The sequence below is a fragment of the Maniola hyperantus genome, chromosome 22 (genome assembly GCF_902806685.2).
Source record: "Maniola hyperantus chromosome 22, iAphHyp1.2, whole genome shotgun sequence".
Lineage (NCBI taxonomy): Eukaryota > Metazoa > Arthropoda > Insecta > Lepidoptera > Nymphalidae > Maniola > Maniola hyperantus.
The window spans coordinates 11156898-11177752 of record NC_048557.2 but is presented as its reverse complement, the minus strand read 5'-3'; the positions used below and the strand labels follow the sequence as shown (position 1 = coordinate 11177752).

At 35.2% G+C, this 20855-nt stretch overlaps 2 protein-coding genes across 3 annotated transcripts in view; one reads left to right on the top strand and one right to left on the bottom strand.

Annotated features, from left to right (window-relative positions):
* The window catches only part of LOC117992749 (uncharacterized), a 229281-nt gene that overhangs the window by 162794 nt on the left and 45632 nt on the right, over positions 1 to 20855 (bottom strand). The gene's annotated exons all lie outside the window — the stretch shown is intronic.
* The window catches only part of ldd (lipid droplet defective), a 77611-nt gene that overhangs the window by 32318 nt on the left and 24438 nt on the right, over positions 1 to 20855 (top strand). Inside the window, exons 5-38 of one of the 2 annotated variants that reach the window (XM_034980464.2) lie at positions 354 to 496; positions 1440 to 1567; positions 2104 to 2283; positions 2546 to 2712; positions 3122 to 3412; positions 3591 to 3843; positions 4305 to 4487; positions 4655 to 4887; positions 5087 to 5300; positions 5428 to 5604; positions 5841 to 6073; positions 6347 to 6492; positions 6765 to 6895; positions 7197 to 7385; positions 7546 to 7757; positions 7944 to 8176; positions 8873 to 9003; positions 9467 to 9655; positions 9836 to 10560; positions 10828 to 11077; positions 11526 to 11708; positions 12246 to 12505; positions 12923 to 13091; positions 13676 to 13842; positions 14107 to 14359; positions 14483 to 14620; positions 14825 to 15036; positions 16005 to 16138; positions 16668 to 16798; positions 17309 to 17527; positions 18472 to 18676; positions 19263 to 19403; positions 20012 to 20151; positions 20605 to 20832. In XM_034980464.2, the coding sequence (XP_034836355.2) occupies positions 354 to 496; positions 1440 to 1567; positions 2104 to 2283; positions 2546 to 2712; positions 3122 to 3412; positions 3591 to 3843; positions 4305 to 4487; positions 4655 to 4887; positions 5087 to 5300; positions 5428 to 5604; positions 5841 to 6073; positions 6347 to 6492; positions 6765 to 6895; positions 7197 to 7385; positions 7546 to 7757; positions 7944 to 8176; positions 8873 to 9003; positions 9467 to 9655; positions 9836 to 10560; positions 10828 to 11077; positions 11526 to 11708; positions 12246 to 12505; positions 12923 to 13091; positions 13676 to 13842; positions 14107 to 14359; positions 14483 to 14620; positions 14825 to 15036; positions 16005 to 16138; positions 16668 to 16798; positions 17309 to 17527; positions 18472 to 18676; positions 19263 to 19403; positions 20012 to 20151; positions 20605 to 20832 (6988 nt within the window). Of the gene's footprint in view, positions 1 to 353; positions 497 to 1439; positions 1568 to 2103; positions 2284 to 2545; positions 2713 to 3121; positions 3413 to 3590; positions 3844 to 4304; positions 4488 to 4654; positions 4888 to 5086; positions 5301 to 5427; positions 5605 to 5840; positions 6074 to 6346; positions 6493 to 6764; positions 6896 to 7196; positions 7386 to 7545; positions 7758 to 7943; positions 8177 to 8872; positions 9004 to 9466; positions 9656 to 9835; positions 10561 to 10827; positions 11078 to 11525; positions 11709 to 12245; positions 12506 to 12922; positions 13092 to 13675; positions 13843 to 14106; positions 14360 to 14482; positions 14621 to 14824; positions 15037 to 16004; positions 16139 to 16667; positions 16799 to 17308; positions 17528 to 18471; positions 18677 to 19262; positions 19404 to 20011; positions 20152 to 20604; positions 20833 to 20855 lie in introns of those variants that run through there. The other variant, XM_069506143.1, reaches the window with a different exon arrangement.

Genomic DNA, 20855 nt, shown 5'->3' with positions numbered 1-20855 from the left:
AACTTTAAAACCAATATAAAAACAATCAGAAGAATACAAAGAATAATGTCAGCAAACTTACTGCGTATAATGCCAGTACCACAACCTTCTCGCTCGACGAATCAATTGCGAATCTCTCGAGCGTGGCTGGAGGCTCGCTTTTATAGTTTTTGGTTGGGTACCGACATTACTCACAATAATTCTGCTGACAATAGTTTTTCTATATTATCTAGGATCTCTAAAACGTACCTTTGACCTCTAGTTCCCCTCCTTAGTTTTCATGCACGAGATCTTCAACTATATGTTTTATTTTAATCATCATCAACTTGTAATGTGGATAAATAAGACTACTGCATGTATCACAAATGTTAAAGGTTCACACAGCTGCAGCGTCAGCTCTCCTCAATCATCACCAACGAGACGGTGATCGACACCGCAGCCAATGTGCCAGATGCGCTCAAACTGCTCGCTACTCTGTCAGACATCGCCGACAATCCTCTATTCTTGAATATCACTAGTGAGTATCAAACATATCTAAATCTTCTCTTTCTACATAATAATAAATAATAATAAAATATGCTTTATTGTTTTCATTATTGCTAGTAACTAATATGTACAATGTTATAAATCTAATATACTTATCTAAACTAAAAACTAACAATAAACAAAAGGTCGCAAACTCAGCCTAGCCGAGCACTGCTCACAATGCTCGGCGCTGGTTTTCAGTTTGCGCCATAATTTATATTGATTAAAATAACTTGTCTTGAAAAAAGCTACTATAAAATATAGTAAAAAGCAAATGTGTCATTTCTCGTTCAAAGAGCTGCATTGTAATATGGGTATTTGCAAGTAGTTTCGATAACTGCAAAGTGTCACTACTAGATGGCATTAGCAGGCGCTTCAGTACTGAGTGAACATACATATCACAAACGTTACTGGCAGTAAGCGAAACCGTGGCCTAGCAGTCGAGGCGTCGGGCGCGAAACCAGAAGACGTAGGTTCGAATCCTGCCGGTTCCGCAATTTTGATACCTATGTATCTAAAATTATTTTGAAAAAAAGCTGTTTCCAATTTTCTTGTACATATCCTCTCTCCTCTCTTTTGAAGCCAAGTCAGACACGTTTGGTTGTTTCGAAAATTATTATCTTTTCGGTTTTGACTTTGGTCTGTTCTCACAAGAAGAAAAGCAGTTTTTTTATTCCAATAAAAGTTAGCCCTTGACTGCGATCTCACCTGGTGGTAAGTAATAATGCAGCCTATGGAAACGGGCTAAATTGGAAAGAGTACGGCAGTTTCATTGAACCCATACCCGTAGGCCGTGCCACCAGATTTAGCTTCCTAAATTTTGGCAATATAATTCTTACATTCACCTATTATAAATGATCACCACTCATTATCAGGTGAAATCACATAAACAAATAGTCATTTTCAAAAGAACTAAGGACAGTTTTTGGTTTCAGAAAATGGATTGCTCGTTAGCGATTTATTTAAGAATCCCAAAAGAGTGAAGCGGTATTTGGCAAAAGAGCTCGAGTTGCCTGAAGTTGTTTCAAATAGTATCCTGACAGCTGAAGTTGGTTTTGAAGGCGTAAGTAATTTCGAAAACTAAATTAATTTACTTAATTTTACTGGCTTGGTAACCCTTGAAGATCTCCAACATTAAAAGCTGTTACTCAAGTCTGTCCTTCACCGCTTTGCGCCAATCAGCTTTCCCTCCTGCAGTATTTAAGACATCCAACAGGGCGTTTTCTTTTAAGGCGACATAAGTATGCTCTTGTACGGGAGCGGTGTGCAGGCTCGACCGTACTCAAGGGGCCGATGTTTCTATCTTGAAACTTCTTAATATGGTCCAGATTGCAGAAAACTCCGTTAGTGCGAGTACTGTCGGCGATACATTTGTTCGGGACTTCGTCATGAAATGTTATCGATTGAATAACGCCATCTAGTTACAATTGTGGCAACCGCCACACTCTTAATTTATCACAGCATGATCCTCTCTTAGTTTGTCCTCACCAATTTAGTTTCTCCTATTATATTCAATCGATCACCATTCTGGTTCGTCTTCTAAATTCTCCGGAAAATGATTAAACTTCATCTGAACTAAAATTTATTTATACTTTCTAGATCATGCAGGGGAACTTGGACAGATGTAATGCAGATTCTATGAGCAAAACGATAAAAGTAAAAAACGTAGAACACTTAAAGGCTTTCGTAGATAAATTGTGTGCACTTCCAAAGAAAACTGCTCAAAATCTAGTCATGGGCCTCGTATCAGAAGTGGATATAGGAAAATTTGTTACAATGGTACGATTTTTTCTGTTTTTTATGAGCCATCAGATGATTGGAAAAAACTTAACTTTTTTTAAAGACTTCTGTGAAAGTATTCCTTGTTTTTTTTATTGAGTTTGCTAAAATTTAAAAATAATCCGACGCTTCCAAAACTGAAAAATTAAAACAGACAAAACTTATGATATCAAAATCTTTGAAGATAGGTGTCTTACACGTGTCAGATCAATTAAAAGTACTAAGGTTAAATAGTAATAATCTTCAGTAAAGCTTCCCATAGATAGGCGATATGTATTACAAGTTGTCTGGTGATGTGAGATTGACAAGACTTGGTGACATGATGGTGGCAGTGCTCCGGATGATGTCGATGGACAGTTTCATGCCTCCAGAGCTCACAGCTATAATTCAAAATCGAGAAGTTGACTTCAGTTATGTAAACTTGACCATGTAAGTATAGTGCATCGATGTATATAGAGATACATCCTCTTTAAACAAAATATTGCAATTGTAGTAATAAGAAAATTAGCTATGAGTACTTACTCATAGCTAATTTTCTTGTACTATTAGCTAAATTCTCAATAGTATCATACATTAGAAAAAACTCAAAAATATTTATTTCTGTAGCACAATTTTTCATGGTACATAGAAATTGGGACCATTCCAGTAAGTGACTAGTATTACTACTAGTTCTTGCTTACATACTAGTAATTGTATAAATGCTTTAACCATTGCAATTGTTACAATACATATCGATCTTGAATGTGGAAAGCAGGATCATATAAATAATATATTTTAAAAGAAACATAGTAGGTACCTAAGGTAAGATAAATCAAGGAAATTTTAATTTTTATTGCAGGATAAGAAAAGTTGTTAATTTGTTTCAATCAACTTTTGGAGACACAGAATCATTTAAGACAATAAAGGAGGTTGTAGATACAGCAGTGATAGGTGTAGAGTACTTACAAAAGTTTCTAACAAAACAAGATATTGATTCTGTAGAAGAAGTAACTGATTTAGCATTGTCAAATGTTGGTGATAAGTTTGGAATAAGTGCAGGATTTCACAAGGCTTCCCAATTTATGGACAGTATTACAAATTCACTGGCAGAAATAGGTTCAAACAGTACAACGCTAAGCATATTCAACGCGTAAGTGATATAAAGTATTTACAAGACTTTTACAATTTTAAAAGTCACATAGACGATTTTTACAAAAATAAGCGTTTCCTTTTCCACGTTTATTCCCATCTTTGTTCTTTTTTCAACAAGGTTCGATACTAAAAATCATTTAATTCTTATTTTTGTTATTTATCAATTTTTCTTACAGTTTCTCTGGGGTTACGAATTTCATTTTCAAATTCATACCAAAGAATCAAAAACACGATGTATTATTCTATTCTACTCTATTGGCGAAACTTGTCGAAGGGGCTCGAAAGGTCATCAACATTAACATGCATTTAGAACAGTTGGCCTACGATGTCTCCCTGCGTAACCCCCAAGGTGTTAAAATATTATTAGCGTTGCCACCTGATGTGGTTTCCAAAGGTTTAGAAGCCTTGGCAAATGCTGAAAGAATACAGGTATTGAAATTTTATAGTATTGGTGATTAGAGGTTGCAGCATACTTTAAAACGCGACGAAACCCTACGCGTGCTATGTCAAATCAAGTACTAATACTTTCTGTGACCAGAATCACATTAAAATGTGCTCTGCTCACATAAAGGATCACGTATCTTTTAGGAGTGTATTTTCACCTTAAAGCGTCCACTGCTGGACATACCATCGCGAGAGTGTACCATCAGTCCACACATGGTCCTTGCATTCCTAATCTAGTGGGATGGAGGTTGACCCACAGTATGCCTGCTAGAATTCGGTCTCCACTTCACAACACATCTGTATCATCCTCTATTAGTTCTGCAGATATATACGGTTTGCCCATGCCGGCTAACTTATCTTAAGTTATTTACTGGCATAATTTTGACTCCATTTTAGTAACACTTAATTCTAAACTTTTATTATTAATAACTTTATTTGTTCCGTAGATAATGACGTCCAAACTAAACGATGTGAATCAGATGTTCTGTGACACAAAGCGAATCAAGAACTTTTTTCTCGTATCCCAAGACGAGGCATCTAGTTTGAAATCACAGCTTTGTACGGAAGCGTGGAGAAGTTATGTCTACGATTTTGTATCAAGTTTTGGTATTTACGACGTTAAAGATAATGTAAGTTAAACTATAAATAACATTACGCGTCATGAAATTAGAAACAGCGTTGGTTATTGCACATTCGCTTTACGCGTAGTGTTTTAATTACATGACGGGAGTAAAATATAAAACATATGAACGATATGGTTCATCGTTATGCAATCATGACACTTTATGATTTTCAGATAAACAGTATGGCGTCACTATTTGTACTTGAGACTCTAGGTAGAGATACTAGTAGTCAACTTTACAGTATAGACAAGGATTTTGAAATTCTGCGAAACTTGACAGAAGATATAGAAAGATTTATACTGCAAGAAAAACCAGATATGGATTGGACAAAAGCCTTTAATGTTTCTGATGATTCAGAGGTTTTGAAAGCTTTTAAAAAGAAAGCACACTTGGGTAAACATATACTGTGAGTTTGGTAACACTTAATTTTTAAGGAAGGAAGTATCACTAATTATTCTAATATCAAAGTACACACACACTAAAAATACGTTAAAGAAAGATGCATTTAGATTAATTAAAAAATGTATACAACTTGTCATTCCGTATTAGTAAAATATTGAAAACAGTAAGAGTGTAAGCTGTTATAAAAAGTTCTCTTTTTGCAGGATAACAGTACACGGTGCTTTAGCTAAAGAGGTAGTCAGCCAAAATCCACTACTGGAATATAAAATATCGCCATTTATAAAAGACACACTAATTATAGTGAATGCTATCAATGAACAACTCAATGTTGCTCCTACAGATTTACAAAAAAAAGCCAAAGAAATGTATCCAGAAATTATTAAAATGATTTTAGGCACAGCGCTTGACGAAGAAAAGGTATTTAAGGGAGATTTAAACAAAACACTAAACTTTTAGGAAAATAAATAATATTTACTAACTTTTGTAAAACGAATTCGTATTAATTAATCAGCTTTTCATTCATCAAGATTTTACAATATTCTAGATGTACAAAACACTATCAACGCCGGGTCAAGATATTTTATGCCATGGTCCTGAAACAGCATCTATTTATTTAAATTATCCTCCACAAGATGATGAGAAAGGTCTTTTTACAACGTTATGTAATATAACTATTGCTATAGAAAAAGGATTGGAAAAAGAATCTATCATCGGAAAAGCTGTAAGTAAACAAAGAAGTTCTAACATTGAACGAAAAACCAATAATTGAAGTTCTAACGTTATGAATAAAAATATAACAACAAATGAATGCAAAAATGGAAATTTTGTGTGACAAAGAAGTTATATAAGACAAACAAATTTTATGCTTATACTAAAAACCATAACATTAGAAAATTTGATTGATTTCAAGGATTCTAAGGTACAATTTCTAGTAACTAAAATACTTTACCTTTTTAGATTAGAACTGTAACAGATTCTAAGCACAGTGTTTTAGAAGAAATTAACTGGACAGGTCTGATAACTGGTTTAAACAATCTCTACGAAAAACTTCACAATGACTACACGTATCTGTTTGAGTACGAAACCTTTAATATGAATGAAAAGGAACAGAAGGAAGTAGCTGAAATGATCAAGGAAGTTAAAACATTCTGGTTTGACTTGAAGAATTTAAACAGACTGTTACATATAAGGTTTGTTTTTGCTTCATTTACCTTTTTGCTATCGCTTATATCATTTATTATATTTGTGAAGACAAAGTGCCTAATCTAAAAGAACCAAATTGTAAAAAGTCATTTAGAGGCTTGAACTTAAAAAATAAAATTAATAATACTTATCAAATTAATGAAACTTTTGTCACTTAATTTGGATGATTCGTTTTTACTTTTATCCAATCATAAGCAAAGAAAATCATAATACTTACCTATTTTTACCTAATGATCAATTCAGATTTTTATTACTTCTAGCATCAAGTTCGGGCTACGTTTGTTGGATATATTGGACCGCGGTATGTTTGACATCAACAGTGAGGGATGGTTCAAAATTAAATATAGTTTCTACGTCGCTAACGGACCATTGACCGTCGTTGATGATTTGATTCAGCTAATTGGTGGTAAGATATATTTCTTCCTTGTTCAACTATTTTACAATTTTTTTAAGAAAATTGTATGAGAGTATTAAAATGTTCGACTTTTCTTTTCTTTCTCTTTCAATTTATTTCGTTTTCCTCTTCTTCTTTGTTTGTACTACTTAAAGATTAAAACTTAAAGCTAAACAACTTTAAAACCATTAATTAATTATATTAAAGATTGAAACATAAAGCTAAGCAACTAATTAATTAAAAATTAATTAATTATATTAATATGTAAAATATTCGCATTTTAGGTATTACAAGAAATGCAACAACATCATCGTCAGTGCCTCCAACTACCGCAACTGCTTTAAGAAATATGCTTCCTAATATACCGTATTTTGTAAAGGACTCGGTCGATGTGATATTTGCTGATAATACTGATGTGAGTATGATTATAAAGTCATACATTTTATTAACAGTGAGGAAATCATTTCACTGTTGGCTTCACTTTTTTTCATAATATTAAGGTCTTTATAGAAGTACCTATTAGAATTATGTTGACAAATGAAAAAATACGTAAGCCTGAAAGCCTGTGCGCCTATTTTTATCTGCAATATTTCTTAATTCACTTTTTACCTGATGAACTTGATCTATAGGAACATTAGCTACAAATGCATAAATTTTAAATGTTTCACATTTTATTTAAATTTTGTCTCAATTTTTCTTTTTCTCTTAATTCTCAGATTATCCCGATAATTTCTTTAATGAACGGCATTCCATCTTGGCCTTGTTCTGGTAGCCTCACTCAGTTCTTGCAGCTTAGTGAGGAATCACAGATTGCTCTCAAATCTCTCGAGACCATCATGTGCCTCGATTCAGACCTTCAACAAGAATGGATTGATTATTTGGCTATGAGAAATGCTACAGTTTTTGTAAGTAAATTACAATACTTCTACCTAAGCTATTATCTTGCTGTTTTGTTGTCGCTTTAATTTTATTATCTACTAAAACTAAAGCAACAGTAGATACCTACTGAGCAGATTCGTATGAAACAATTTTTCAATAATGTAATTTAGAAAAAATTATTTTCAGAAAACCCAATCCTTGAATACCACAGTTTATCCCGATAGTATATTTCTCAAATTCTCTGCAACTTTTGACTCTCTGATAAAGGACTTGGACACTATAAAAGAGATTTTCAAAAGCACTTTTGAGAATAGAACTGATGGACATGTGACACTTCTATCGGCTGTACAATACTCTATAAATGCTTTTGATAATCCTGAAAAGGAAGAAATTTTAAGGTAAAAAATTTAACAAAAACTTTTATTTAGAAATACGAAAAATTACTTACCTACACCATTAAGCCTTCATGCATTCATCATCAGTTAGACAGTTTTTAGAACAATTAATGTTGATCAGATTTTCTTAGTGAAATTTCACTTTAAGGAGTACAATACAACAATATTCTCAATGTATTTTTCTTTCAGAAAATTCTTGTCCAAGGTGGATACTGTGCTAAACGCAGTCAACACGTCATCAATCCAAGAGAATGTTCCTTTGAATATACTCTGGAAGGGCTACCTCAATTGCACTTCTGGATACATCGATGATGAGTGTAGAACTCTCAGTAGAGCTACGTGGAAGCATACTTTGATGTTTATTTCCACCACATTTGGAAATATCACTGAAGATCTGTATACTTACTTTAAAGAGAGTAATGGTGAGTTTTTTCCTATAATTGTTCTAATACGGCTGATAAATAATCATAAGATTATATTTTATTGGCGTGTGCGATGTATGTTTCATTGACTTCTCGAGCAGTGGTGAGCACTGTGGTCCAATTGAGAGGTCGTGATTCCTGAGTTCCATTCATGGCAGGAGCAATTAGTGAAATAATAATTTCTACATTTTCTCTGATCTGAATTGACGGGAAATTAGTGACAAAGATGTCAAACGATTTAAGCAATACTGCTCCCAAATCAGTCCAAATCCATCGTAGACTGCATCGTCATTTTCGATCAGGTGAGATTGAAGCTAACTTATCATCAAATAATAAAAAAAACTTACGAATTTAAATTGCATAAAATACCCGCCAAATTGAGAACTTCCTCCTTTTTGAAAGTCAGTTGAAAATGATGGTAGGATTGGAGAAGTTTCTATTCTACTTATTAAATTCTGATAGTGTTAGTCACGAAAAAACGGACAAAGCCTTGTCGTGACCACGATTTATGCAACTGTAACAACCCAGTTTTCAAAAAAGTGCAATTCGAAACCATGTTTCGAAATTTAAAAATCAAGGATCTGGGAATAGTATTCATTAATTCAGTTGACTATTACTTCGATAATCAAACTGTTTTAGTTTTGATCACAATTTCAGAAGCATTTTTCGTTTGTAATCTCATTTACATTGTTTCAGAACCAAACTCCACAGTTTTGGAAGCGCTCGGTTTCACTCGAGACACCGGGCTCTACATGCTGTATGATAAGATGCCAGAATTTATGGCAGTTCTAGTTAACTCTTATATGGACCTAGGATTCATGAAACGGGTAATTTCAAACATTTTGCTGAATACTCGAGCATAAACTTTTACAAATGCTTTTGAATCTTCAAAACATGCATCTACCAGTGGTTCAGAATGCGTTCCGTAATTTCATTGTCAGTTTGCGGTAACAAAGTCGTATAAGTCCCGCAAATTGCTAATGCACGTGGCCGTCATTTTAGTGACGTCAGCACTAGACTAAGGTTTGGAGCTGAGGAGCTGATGGTCTATTTTTACTTAAATATACGTCAAATGACGTCAAAATGACGTCATTTCGATGTTAATGAGACATGGTTCCATTGCAATAGCAATTTGCGGGACTTATATGGGTTGCATATAGTGCGCCTCTTGCGTATTTCAACGAGAAGCTACTTATTTACCTTTTAAGTAAAGAAAACCTACCTACTGATAACTGCTAAACTTAGCATGTTACTACGTACGAATGCTCTTATTTTTTACCTTTTTTACAGGTTGAACGTGCATCGCAAACCCATTTCTGGGACTGTGACGAAGTTTTCCAAGCACTGAACCCTGGCCCCGACAGCCCAATCGACGCCTCCATGCTTGCTCATGTACAAACATTTGTTTGTCCATCATTTTTGCACTGGCTTTCTATGCCTAGAGGGGATAACAAACTTATTGATATTTTTACGAAGCCCGTAAGTCTTTCCTTATATATTTTTTGCTTCTAGTCTTGCTGCGTGTTCATATTTTATGTAAGGACCATTACTCATTCACTTTTAATTATATTACTATTTTAGATTTATAACTATTTTATATTTAACAGTTTTATTATAAAAGTCAAACTCTCAATATGAAACCCAAAATCTTTGTTGCAGCAATATTTCTTTTTCACAATGGAAGTATCTAATTTAACCAGCACCTATGAGAAATTCTACACAACAGGAAACAACCTATCCGCTCTATTAGATAGTTTATCTAACAAAAGCATAGAAAACGAGGCAAAACTAGACACGTTGAAAGAAAAACTGAAACGTGCAGTAGATATTATTGTATCCTATGAAATTAAGGACACAGAACCTTCGTATAGAGCTTTCAATGAAGTGAATAAGAAAAAGTTTGCGGTTTCCATTTATTTTACTAGAGTTGTAGCAATTATCAGTAAACTTCTTACAGCTCTTGATAGTTTGAAGATAACTGATCTTGTGAATAATATTCCTGAGGAAGAAGTAAAAAATTTGGAGTCAGAACTGGCAATAATACAGAAAATATTCATAAGAAGACCATCCGATGCGATTGCATTACATTTCGATGTTATTACAGATGTATTATGGACTAACAATAATGATTACAAAATAAGTAATGCATTAACAGATTTTTGTGATCGATTAAAAAGTAAAGACAATTCAAAGAATATTCTTGTTGAATCAGATAGAGTTAAGGCTCAGATATGTGCCAAGAAGTACGAGATAATATACGGTGCTATACAAAACGTTTTAAATGATGATTTTGAAAATGCAAGAGGAAGCTTGATAAATGTTGTAAATACAATCGGAAACGTATCTGAAAATGCTGCTGATATATTTGCGTTTCTCAATAAAAGGTAAGTTCTTCATAATACTTGTATTTAAAACGATTGCAATGATAACTTAGGATTACTTTGTCTTAAAATATACTAATAATATCTGCATTAAGAAAACTTGTACTTGTCGAAATTATTGCGAGGTTCAATTTAAGGTAACTCTGACAAAACTGCAAATTATAGGCAATGTTCACAAATTGGAGAAACTGCATGTATCGCATGTATAAGTAGTACAGTAATTATTATCTAGTATTTTTACCAGATTTTATCTATTGTGTATCCTTTTAGGAATCAACAAGTAGACGTCCTTAAAACATCTATCAAATACGCTTACGATCTCGGAATCCCTATTTACCTGAAATACCTTCAGAGTAACTTGCAACATTATAACATAGTGATCAGTTTCATGTCGAGTGGTGATTGGTGGAAGGAACTGAGAGAGTTGTATAATGGTCCTAATGCCAACATTTTTTTCAACACTGTGGAGAAGGGATTTGATATAACAGAGGATGTACTTACGCATTTGGATAGAATACACGTGAGTATCTATTTCAAGTACTGACATCTAACTCAAATAAAAAAAACAGATGCAGATAGAACCAATCAGATCGTTTCAATTTGCGTCTGTTTTTTAATTAAACCCTCATTTGACGACCTTCTAGTTTTTACAGCGATATCTATCAGACACGCTCAATGGAACAATAATCATATAATCATTAACCGTTAGGTGTCCACTGCTGGACATTGGTCCCTTGTAGGGACATGCCATGGTCTGTTGCCGCCTGAACCCAGCAGCTTCCTACGACTTATTTCATGTTAATATTAAATATATATTATCATCCAAACCACAGGTATCTGCAAAATTTCATCTCAGTCAGAAAAATCAGTCAGAAATTTCAACGGAGTGACAACATACTGATGAAAAGCATTTAACATTAATAGCAATAGTATCAGTTAATAATGTTATGTCATTATCGTTTTCTCAGCTAGTGCGGCTAATCCGAGACACAAACACCAACAGTACGGAGACATTCTGCCAACCGAACATCACCATTTCGGACTATGTGCCTGACAGCACCGGCTTGCTGACGACTATGCATCGACAGATATGCGATACCGATCCTGCTGTGCTTTATAGAGAACTACCGCCCATGCTCTTCGCTTCCCAGGTAAAAGCAAAAACCATTGAGATTTTTGAGTTATTATAGTACCGACGTCATTGTCGTCATCTCTAGCAATAGATTTCCTCTTCTGGACGAATTTCTTTCGCTAGGATCTCCACAGAACACAGTTCAGCGACCTACAGCTATTTGCTTGAGATCGTCCATTAAAGTAGTTAATGGAATTCAAGGAACTGTAGCTGTAGCATAAGTGCATGAACCAATTTCCGTCTTTAGTCTTTAAATTATTTATAGAAACAAAGAGAGCCCAAACACTCTATAATTTTTAACAGAAATTGTCTGTACAATTTTTTAGAACACCTTACTCTTGCGATGTAACCCAAGTTTGCGATAAAGAATTTGAATTGAATGAAAATTCCGTCGTCCAGGGTCTGATTAAGTTCACTAACTTTGCAGTCGATTTCCAATCAGATAACTAATCATAAAATTGATGAATGTATATTTAGTTGGCCAGCTTTAATTTATTAGATGTCAACGATGTTGGCTATATTTTTAAGCAATTTGCCATTAAAACATTTTTTTCAGGGCTACGCCCATGGTTTAGAAATGTCCAAAGAAGTTGACTATAACTCTTTATACGAAGACCTTGCAACCACAGAATCTAGACTTGAAAACATTAAAAATGGTCCAAAAACACCACAAAGACCATCGTGGGTGACTAAGGAAAGACTAGAAAGGTTTAGAGAAGTTGCGATAGATTTATTGTCGAAGGAGTCATTGTTAAAGATATCGTTTGGTGTTCTTGGCAATGTTGTGGATGCTGGCACCTTGTACCTTAATAATAGGTAAGTTTTTTTTACTTAAATATTATATTACTTTTCCTACACTTTTTAGGTCCGGTCCGATATATTATTGATCTTAGATCAACCTATCCATCAGCCTTTATAGTCTCCTGCTATACATAGACCTTTTGGAGAACAAGCTACAAAACGCCTTTTTGCATCTTTCTCATCCATCATCTTCACGTCATCTTTTTGGGGTCTGATTGGCTAGAGGTCGTTCAACACTGCTTTTAAGCTTGTTGAACGTCTTAACTATGTCGATTACTATACACCTTTATTTTACGTATCTTCAAGATGTTTTTTTTTTTCAAATAAAACTCACCTGTTAAATTAAAAATGGTTTTTTTCTTTGTGTACATGCAACGTAATTACCAATGAAATGTCAGTTTCTTCAAATACAGCATTATTATTTTCTTTTAGCCAATGCATGCTCTGCTCTCAATTCACGAGTTGGTTCAAGCAGATCAACCTCCAATTATACAAGAAGCAAGAGTACGACAATCTTTTGTGCAACATCGATCACATGTCATTAGAGGAAACGTATAGCACTCTCAAGAACGACTTCCATTGGGACATGGCTGTTAGTGAGGTATGTGTTTAGACGGGCAGATTAAAAGTGATACCGTATTATTCCTACGGGGGATTCGCTAATTCAAGGACTAACACTGAAACATAGCCATAGAGATTATTTGAAATTGGTTAGATCTACATTGCTACTTCACTTAGTGATGTTAAAATTATTTTTCGTGAAAGACCTTCAATGGCTTTTAAAAAAAGGGCCGGTTGGGTTTAGTGGCTATCATTCAGTGTTAAACACTGAGTTGGCACATCAGTAGGTTGGACACATAGATTTTATCGACTTTTAGACCCGTTGATTTATTTATACATATTATTTACTTCTTCTTCTTTCTCTTACCCTTATGGAACATTTGGGGTCGGGCCTCCTTGTACTTAAGCGCCAGGACTTTCTGTCCTGGGTTGCCCTTGGCGAAATGTTAAAGGCTTTAACATCCCTCTCGATATTGGACCACCATGTGGCTGGGAGTCTTCTTCACCCTCATGGTTTGTTAGGAATATACATTACATATTGTGTAGTCATTGCTTCCTGAATAAATACCTGTAATTATATCTATTCTCATTATCCAGAACTTTCTAAAATCTTCTCTTCTTCAGTTAATATCGACACGCAATTATACAAAGTATGAACTGAACAAATCCCTCAATGAGCTTGTAGAACAAATCAAACTTCATCTGCTTGAAGATGTCAGTGCTGGAACCACTAAATTATCAGAATGCTTGGTGAATAATGTAACTCTGAACGCTTTTGGAAATGCTACCCTGTGAGTATATTATTATTCTTTATTTTTTAGAAAATACATTTTCTTGCTATTTCCATTTTGAGTATTGCACTAAAAATAAAACTACCTAGGTTAAATCTAGCTAGATCTGCTAGCAGTATTGCCCCTTTCGTTGGCCAAATTAATCATTTTGCCAAGGTAGTGGTCCCCAGTAGTTTCGATACCAATTTCTTACAGTTCTAGAGGAGTGCTCCCAATTCAATACTAAAGATGACAGTTTAATTGACTGTCGTTTTCTTTTTTAAGGTTTGCAAAAGTCCTTGCAAGAACAGTGAAACTCCTCAGAACAGAGCTACCTCACCTAAAAGAAGTCAGTGGAATTACCGAATGGCCATATTTAAAACAATTAAATGCAGATATCGCACACAATTTACACGTTAGAGACGTTTTGATGACGTATCTGAATAATCATAAAGGGTTTTCAGAGGATCTTAAAAAAATAGTCGATGATAAAAAATTGGTGCTTAACATTGAGAATGCAGAAGTCGAATTGCTTTCGGTAAGTACTAATACGACATATTACTTTGATTCTGAATACTCAATTTTTGTACTCTAAACAGTGCAGTATGTTGATTAATAGAGCACCACCAGCAAGGTTTTATCAGATTTTCTTTTCTTTTAGATTAAAGAACCTCAAACTTCTGAGGACTACTTACGTATCAAAGATTACAGTTGGGAAGAGATATGCCAAAGATATAACTGCAATGAAATTCTGTCAGTTATCAATAAACATGTTAATGTTACTACAGTTGAAGCTAATGTAAGTTAATTATGTTGATTTATGTCACGAAGGGGTTAGCGTTTTGACATCTATTGTGATATTGGTACAAATTTTATGGATACGAATAAAAAGATTTTTCAAATCTAGCATAGTGACACTATACTACCCAGATAACATGTTATGAATGCAATAAGGTGACACTAACATAATGACTATATACTAATGATTACTTAAAACTTTTAGCTACCAAAGCTACAAGATATAGAGTTTTGGCGTTTCACCTTCATGTCCAAAATCTTCAATACCATAGAAGTTCTAGTCGAGCATGTATCGAGAGTCCTCGGGGTGGTCAGTAAAGTAGATATCGACGGTGTGGTGGAAGGAAAGTTGATGCCATTGCTGGATGCAGGAATGCAGTTGCTAATGGATGATACATTGGACACACTATTGTACAGGTAAACTCAGTTCAAAGATCTACACCAAATTATTTGACCTTGTTACACTTTTTAAACAATTTAATCTAAAAAATCTATCTTCCGAAAAGTAATGCTTATTAAAATAAAAAGTTGATATACCTACCTACTTAAATATTAATACTTTTCGGGTTATCACTTATCAAGGTACAAAAATTTTTTACAAAAAAAATAAAAACCGACTTCGTTACATAAACACTAAAAATTGAAAAATAATTTAATTTATTACCGAATATATTATGTATACAAGAGTTAATATAGTTCCATAATAATACTTTTTGGTGCCGGTGCCAATTAGCTTTAGCTGCGCGAATCGTCTAGACTTCATATTTTTATGGGACTCCACAATGGCACCTCATTGGCACCGACCCCAAAAAATATTATTATGGAACTATATTAACTCTTGTATACATAATATATTCGGTAATAAATTAAATTATTTTTCAATTTTTAGTGTTTATGTAACGAAGTCGGTTTTTATTTTTTTTGTAAAAAAAAATTATTTCACAATTTTTAGTGGCCCCATGGAATTATGCTATGACTGGTTAAAAATCTACTGTTTACTAAGCTATTACGCTGATCGCGAGCAATTTACTCTTATCCGTTGAGGAGTTCCAGTATCTATCTTCGAAGATGTTCATCAGATCTTCACCAAATTGAAATGGGACCAACTTTGAAGTATACCCTTTCAAACAAAAAAAGAATTTTCAAAATCGGTCCAGGCGTTTTTGAGTAATCGGGGAACATACATAAAAAATAAAAATAAAAAAAAATAAAAAAGATTCCGACGAATTGAGAACCTCCTCCTTTTTTTGAAGTCGGTTAAAAACAAACCAGAACGAGAATTTTGATCCACTTTTATATTGATTGAGAGTAAATCGAATAAAACATTGAATTCAGTTGATTATGCGATTATTTCGTTATCATTATTATTTTTGTTATGCTTTCAGTATTCTCGGAGTTTTAGAAGAAGTTCAACCACTGTTGCGTGGCACTCCTTTAGAATTTGATCTTAACGCTGTAGCTAGTGGGCTGGATATATTGCATCAGTTCAAAAATTATCTCATTGAAGAAGATATCCAAGGTAACATATAAAAATCATTACATTCTGGATTTAATTATCAGTGCAAAGCAATATAGAACGTAATACGAAATACTTAACTTTAGTTCATGCAGAACACTAGGCAACTAATTTCGCTTATGCTATAGGTACCTACTCATTGACTTATATATTATGGTTATACTAGATGATGCCTGCGACTTCGTCCACGTGGATTTAGGTTTTTAAAATCCCGTGGGAACTCTTTGATTTTCCGGGATCAAAAGTAACCTATGTTCTTCCCCGGTATGCAAGCTATCTCTGTACTAAATTTCATTGAAATTGGGTAAACGTATGGGCCGTGAAAAGCTAGCAGACAGACAAACAGACAGACACACTTTCGCATTTATTAGTATGGAGTTTGGATTAGGACTCTACCACCTGCACCGGTCCAGATAGTAGATTCTACTGAAAAGAGTGCGCGTAAGATTGAGAATGTAAATCTTTTCCAAAACTCAAAATGTTGCAATATTATTTCTTTACGATACCTACATACAATGTTATTTCTTTATAGTGAACGTTTCTGAGTTATTTTCAAGTCCTGAACAGATTGAATCAGCTCTGAGCAGTATGGGAATCAACAACACCAACTTTTGGTCAATCGCAGCGCCACGAATTCACGCTGGATACATACAAATAAAACCGGTAACATTTTATTTTTGTATTTATTGTTGGTGCCTTCCACCAGGTCAGATCGCAGTCAAGGGCTAACTTGTATCAGAGTAAAAAAAAGTTATTATGGAGACTAAATTAAATGGGAAAATCCATTAGGTAAAAAATCCAAACTACAACTAACGATTTGACAATCAATGACTAATCTGTAATCATCTATAATATTTTTTTGCTTTGTTGCGTTTTGCTTAGATCCCAAGGGATATATTTTGAAGCATTGAATTTATTTTCGATGCCTTCAAACATTTTCTGCTTTGGCCACAATTCCTAGATTTTTTTATATAAGCAAACAGCATCTAATTTTAGTTGATGAGCGCCACCTATAGGTTTACTTTGCAACACCAGAGGAACCGCCTATGCGCTGCTGGCTTTTCAAGATATTGTTGTGGAACAAAAATTTCTTAAAAAGCTGGCAAATCAAATACTTATCAAAGTTTATCAAAATTAATAATTCTTATATTACATTAAAACCATTTATTTCAGTTGCTTTCTCAAAAGCAAGGCACTTACCACATAAGCAGCTTCGTATGCCAAGTTGAGAACATGTCCAAAGTCATCATACCTGGTAACGTAGATGTGGTGACCCTCGATGATATCTACGGCGCTGTGATGGAGCAGTTCTGCGGAATGGACGATGATATGGCCAAGGAGGTTATATCTGTGCTCGTGGAAAATATTAACTTCGACTACATTTTGAATGAGGTAAATAATAAACCCCCAATATTTATCAGTGAGATGAGAGATGAGATTCAAAAGTAACAGTACTAGTACTGTACAACTGTTTTTGAGATCTAAATCAAAAATCTATCTAAATCAGTCTGTACTGTCCCGCTTCTGGGCAAAGGCCTCCCTCCGATCATTCCACCATTTCCTATTCCGTGCCTCTTCAGGCCACGTACCTAACTGTAAACTTATCTAACTGATCACGCCAACGTCGCCTTGGCCTACCACGCTGGCGTTGATGACTCTGGGGAGTCCAGAAAGAAGCAGATTTTGCCTATAAGTCATCTGGCATACAGCACACGTGACCTGCCCAGTCCCATTTGAGTAAAGCAATTGCAAGGCCAATATCAGCTACTCGCGTTTTGAAAAGGGTACAAAAATTTATTGAGACAAATTTTTCACTAACATTTTTAAGTAAATTACGATAAATCTTGTGATAAAGCCAGTTAGATCATAAATCGAAATACAAATCAGAGTCTGTGTCGGCTTGCCGCTGGCTCTTTAAATACTTCAAACCAGGGCACGAATCGCTGGTATGACACTGGTTCTGTAAATTCATCTTAGACTTAGCGCCCTTCAGTGAGGCCCGCTTTCTGGTTCTTGCAATTCACGAAGGCGAGTGAATTTTACTTGTGGTTACGTCGTATACACGGGCATTGCGTAAGTGTGCGTGCATGTCGGACCAATCAGTCGCGAGTAAGCGCTCGCAAACGCACACTATTACTGTACATTACATATATACTGATACGACTTAAACACAAGCATGAGTCACTCGCCTTCGTGAAATGCAAGAACTATATACTCTTGCCCAATTTTCCCTTTCTCGAGCATCTAAGCTCACTATCTTTCTTGTGGGCTAAAAGTTTTTGTAAGTACATTGTATTTTTGATCAATACATTTTCACCAAAGTTTCTGCTTTACAGATAAAATCTATCCTTTTGACAAAATTGTACGCGGCTTCAAACTTGACTCAAGAAGCGGGAGACACTGTACTATCTGGGTTTGGACAAATGGCTGCCCTACTGCCATCACTACAAGATAAGCTCGGCAACGTGTCTGAGACCCTGGCTGATGAACCACTCTTGTTGAGCCTGAGGAAGAGCTCATCATTTGGGGATATATTGACTTGTGAGATTTCTTGCGCATTTTTTCAGAAACAAACTTCTTATCTTTGAACTTACGTCGATTCCTGGCGTAACACAACATCCCAGTTGACGAAGTTTGAGAATGAGAAATCTGAAATATATAAAAGGAAAACGTGACTGACTGATCTATTGACGTAAAGCTCAAAGTACTGAATGAATCGTACTGAAATTTGGCACGCAGATTGGCAGCTATTATCGGGTAGACATCCGCTAAGAAAGGATTTTTGAAAATTCAACCCCTAAGGGGTAATGCTTTATCTGTACTCCTTTTTTAAAGAATATTAGGCATATTAAATGACTAATATTCCCCTTTCCTCTCCAACTAAGCGTTAAGCTTGTGCTAGGAGTAGGTACGACAATAGTGCAACGGGCGGGGTTTGAACCGTCGACTTTTCGGTTTTCAGTCCACTCCTTTACCCGTTGAGCTATTGAGGCTTTTTTCATCTGTACTCTTTAGGTACGTACCTACTATACTATTTTCTGTGTTGTTTTCTTCACTAAAACTATGATTATTTCAAGAAAAGAACGCTTACATTATTGTGAGAATGAAAAAGCATACATTATTGCAGCATCAAGCTTCATGGCGGACGCTGGGAACATGGTGTGCGGCAAGCCGTTCTACTCCAACCTGAACCGCATCTACAAGACTGTCATCAAGCAAGAGGACCTGTCTTCGGGGCCTGACCAAGCGCAGTTGGATGCGTTGCCCAGTACGTATCTACACATTATATTTTTAGGGTAACGGTACCCAGAGGATGAGCCTGTACGTCTGTGAGTAGGCTGTATCTCATGAACCGGTTCAGATATGTATTTCTATTGCTGCTATAAAAACAAGTAATAAAAAACTAAGATGGCGAATTTCAAAATGGCCACCATGTAAAGTACCTATAAAAAAATACGTAGTGTTATATTTCGTATAATGGTGCGAAATCCTTTGTGAACAACAAATAATAAAAAACCAGGATGGTGGAATTCAAAATGGTCGCTATTCAAATTATTAAGATTAAAAAAAACCATAGTGCCATATTTTGTACGATGGTACGAAACCCTTCGTTCATGTCCGACTCGCACTTGACCGGATTTTACTACATTCTCATTTTTATTCGGATCTGTACCTAGAAAAATCCTGTATAGTATAAAACACAAAAAATGTTTCGACCTGTGTCCGTTATAGACTTTTTCAACCGATGTGCCCCAAACCGGTTTCATTAGAAAGGCAATAATGCGAAAATGGGCTTAGAGATGGTTTTTTAGCGTAGTAGTAGGTAGACGCCGGGTATCCGCTAGTTTAAAATAATAATAAAACTCTTTTTTGCAGCTGATTTCTGCCGATCGTTATACAAGGATATCATCAGCATAGAGGGCGGGAAAATAGTGTGGAGCTTCGTCAAACCACTGATAGTGGGCAAGATCCTCTACACGCCGCCCAACGTGGCAGTGCAGAAGGTTATTAAAAAGGTAAGCCGTTTATAACCTAAAACTGATATAAATACCTTTTGATATAATTTTCTGTCCCATAAAAAATCTTGTTTATAAACTGTGAAAAAAGTAACTTAACCAATTTTTTTTTAATTTGGTCGTGATTGGTTAGTGACACAACTGAATGGTTAACGCTAACTGAGATTTTTGGGTCTATCATTTGTATGGAATTATGTAACTAACAGAGAGAGCGCTATACAGTGCGACAAGGCTTTCTTGGCACTTAAATGACATTGACAGGGGGCGCTGTTGGAGAACAAAGGTTCAAACTAGAACAAAGGGGATACTTGACGGCAACGTTAGTTCCGATTTTCGTCACGCGCCAAGATAGCTTGTCGCACTGTACCTATGAAGTTAGTAGGTTCATTCTGCGGATAGGGTATGGTATAGGTATGCCCCAATCGATTAATTAGCTGTTTTTTCCTCCTTCAGGCAAATTCTACCTTTGCCCCCATGGTGAAACTGGCAAACCTCGTTCACTCATTCGCCGATTCGTTTTCATCTGTGGACAGACTGATCGAGCATCGGGAAGGTCTATCCGCACTGCAGAATCTTATCGCAGCACCACAGTATAGTGCGATACGGAAAACTTTGTTAGGAGACGTGGAGGTTCCGAGTGTTGATATTAATGGAGTTTTCGATAAATTTGGAGACACTGAGGTAAGATTTAGTAAAATAATGAG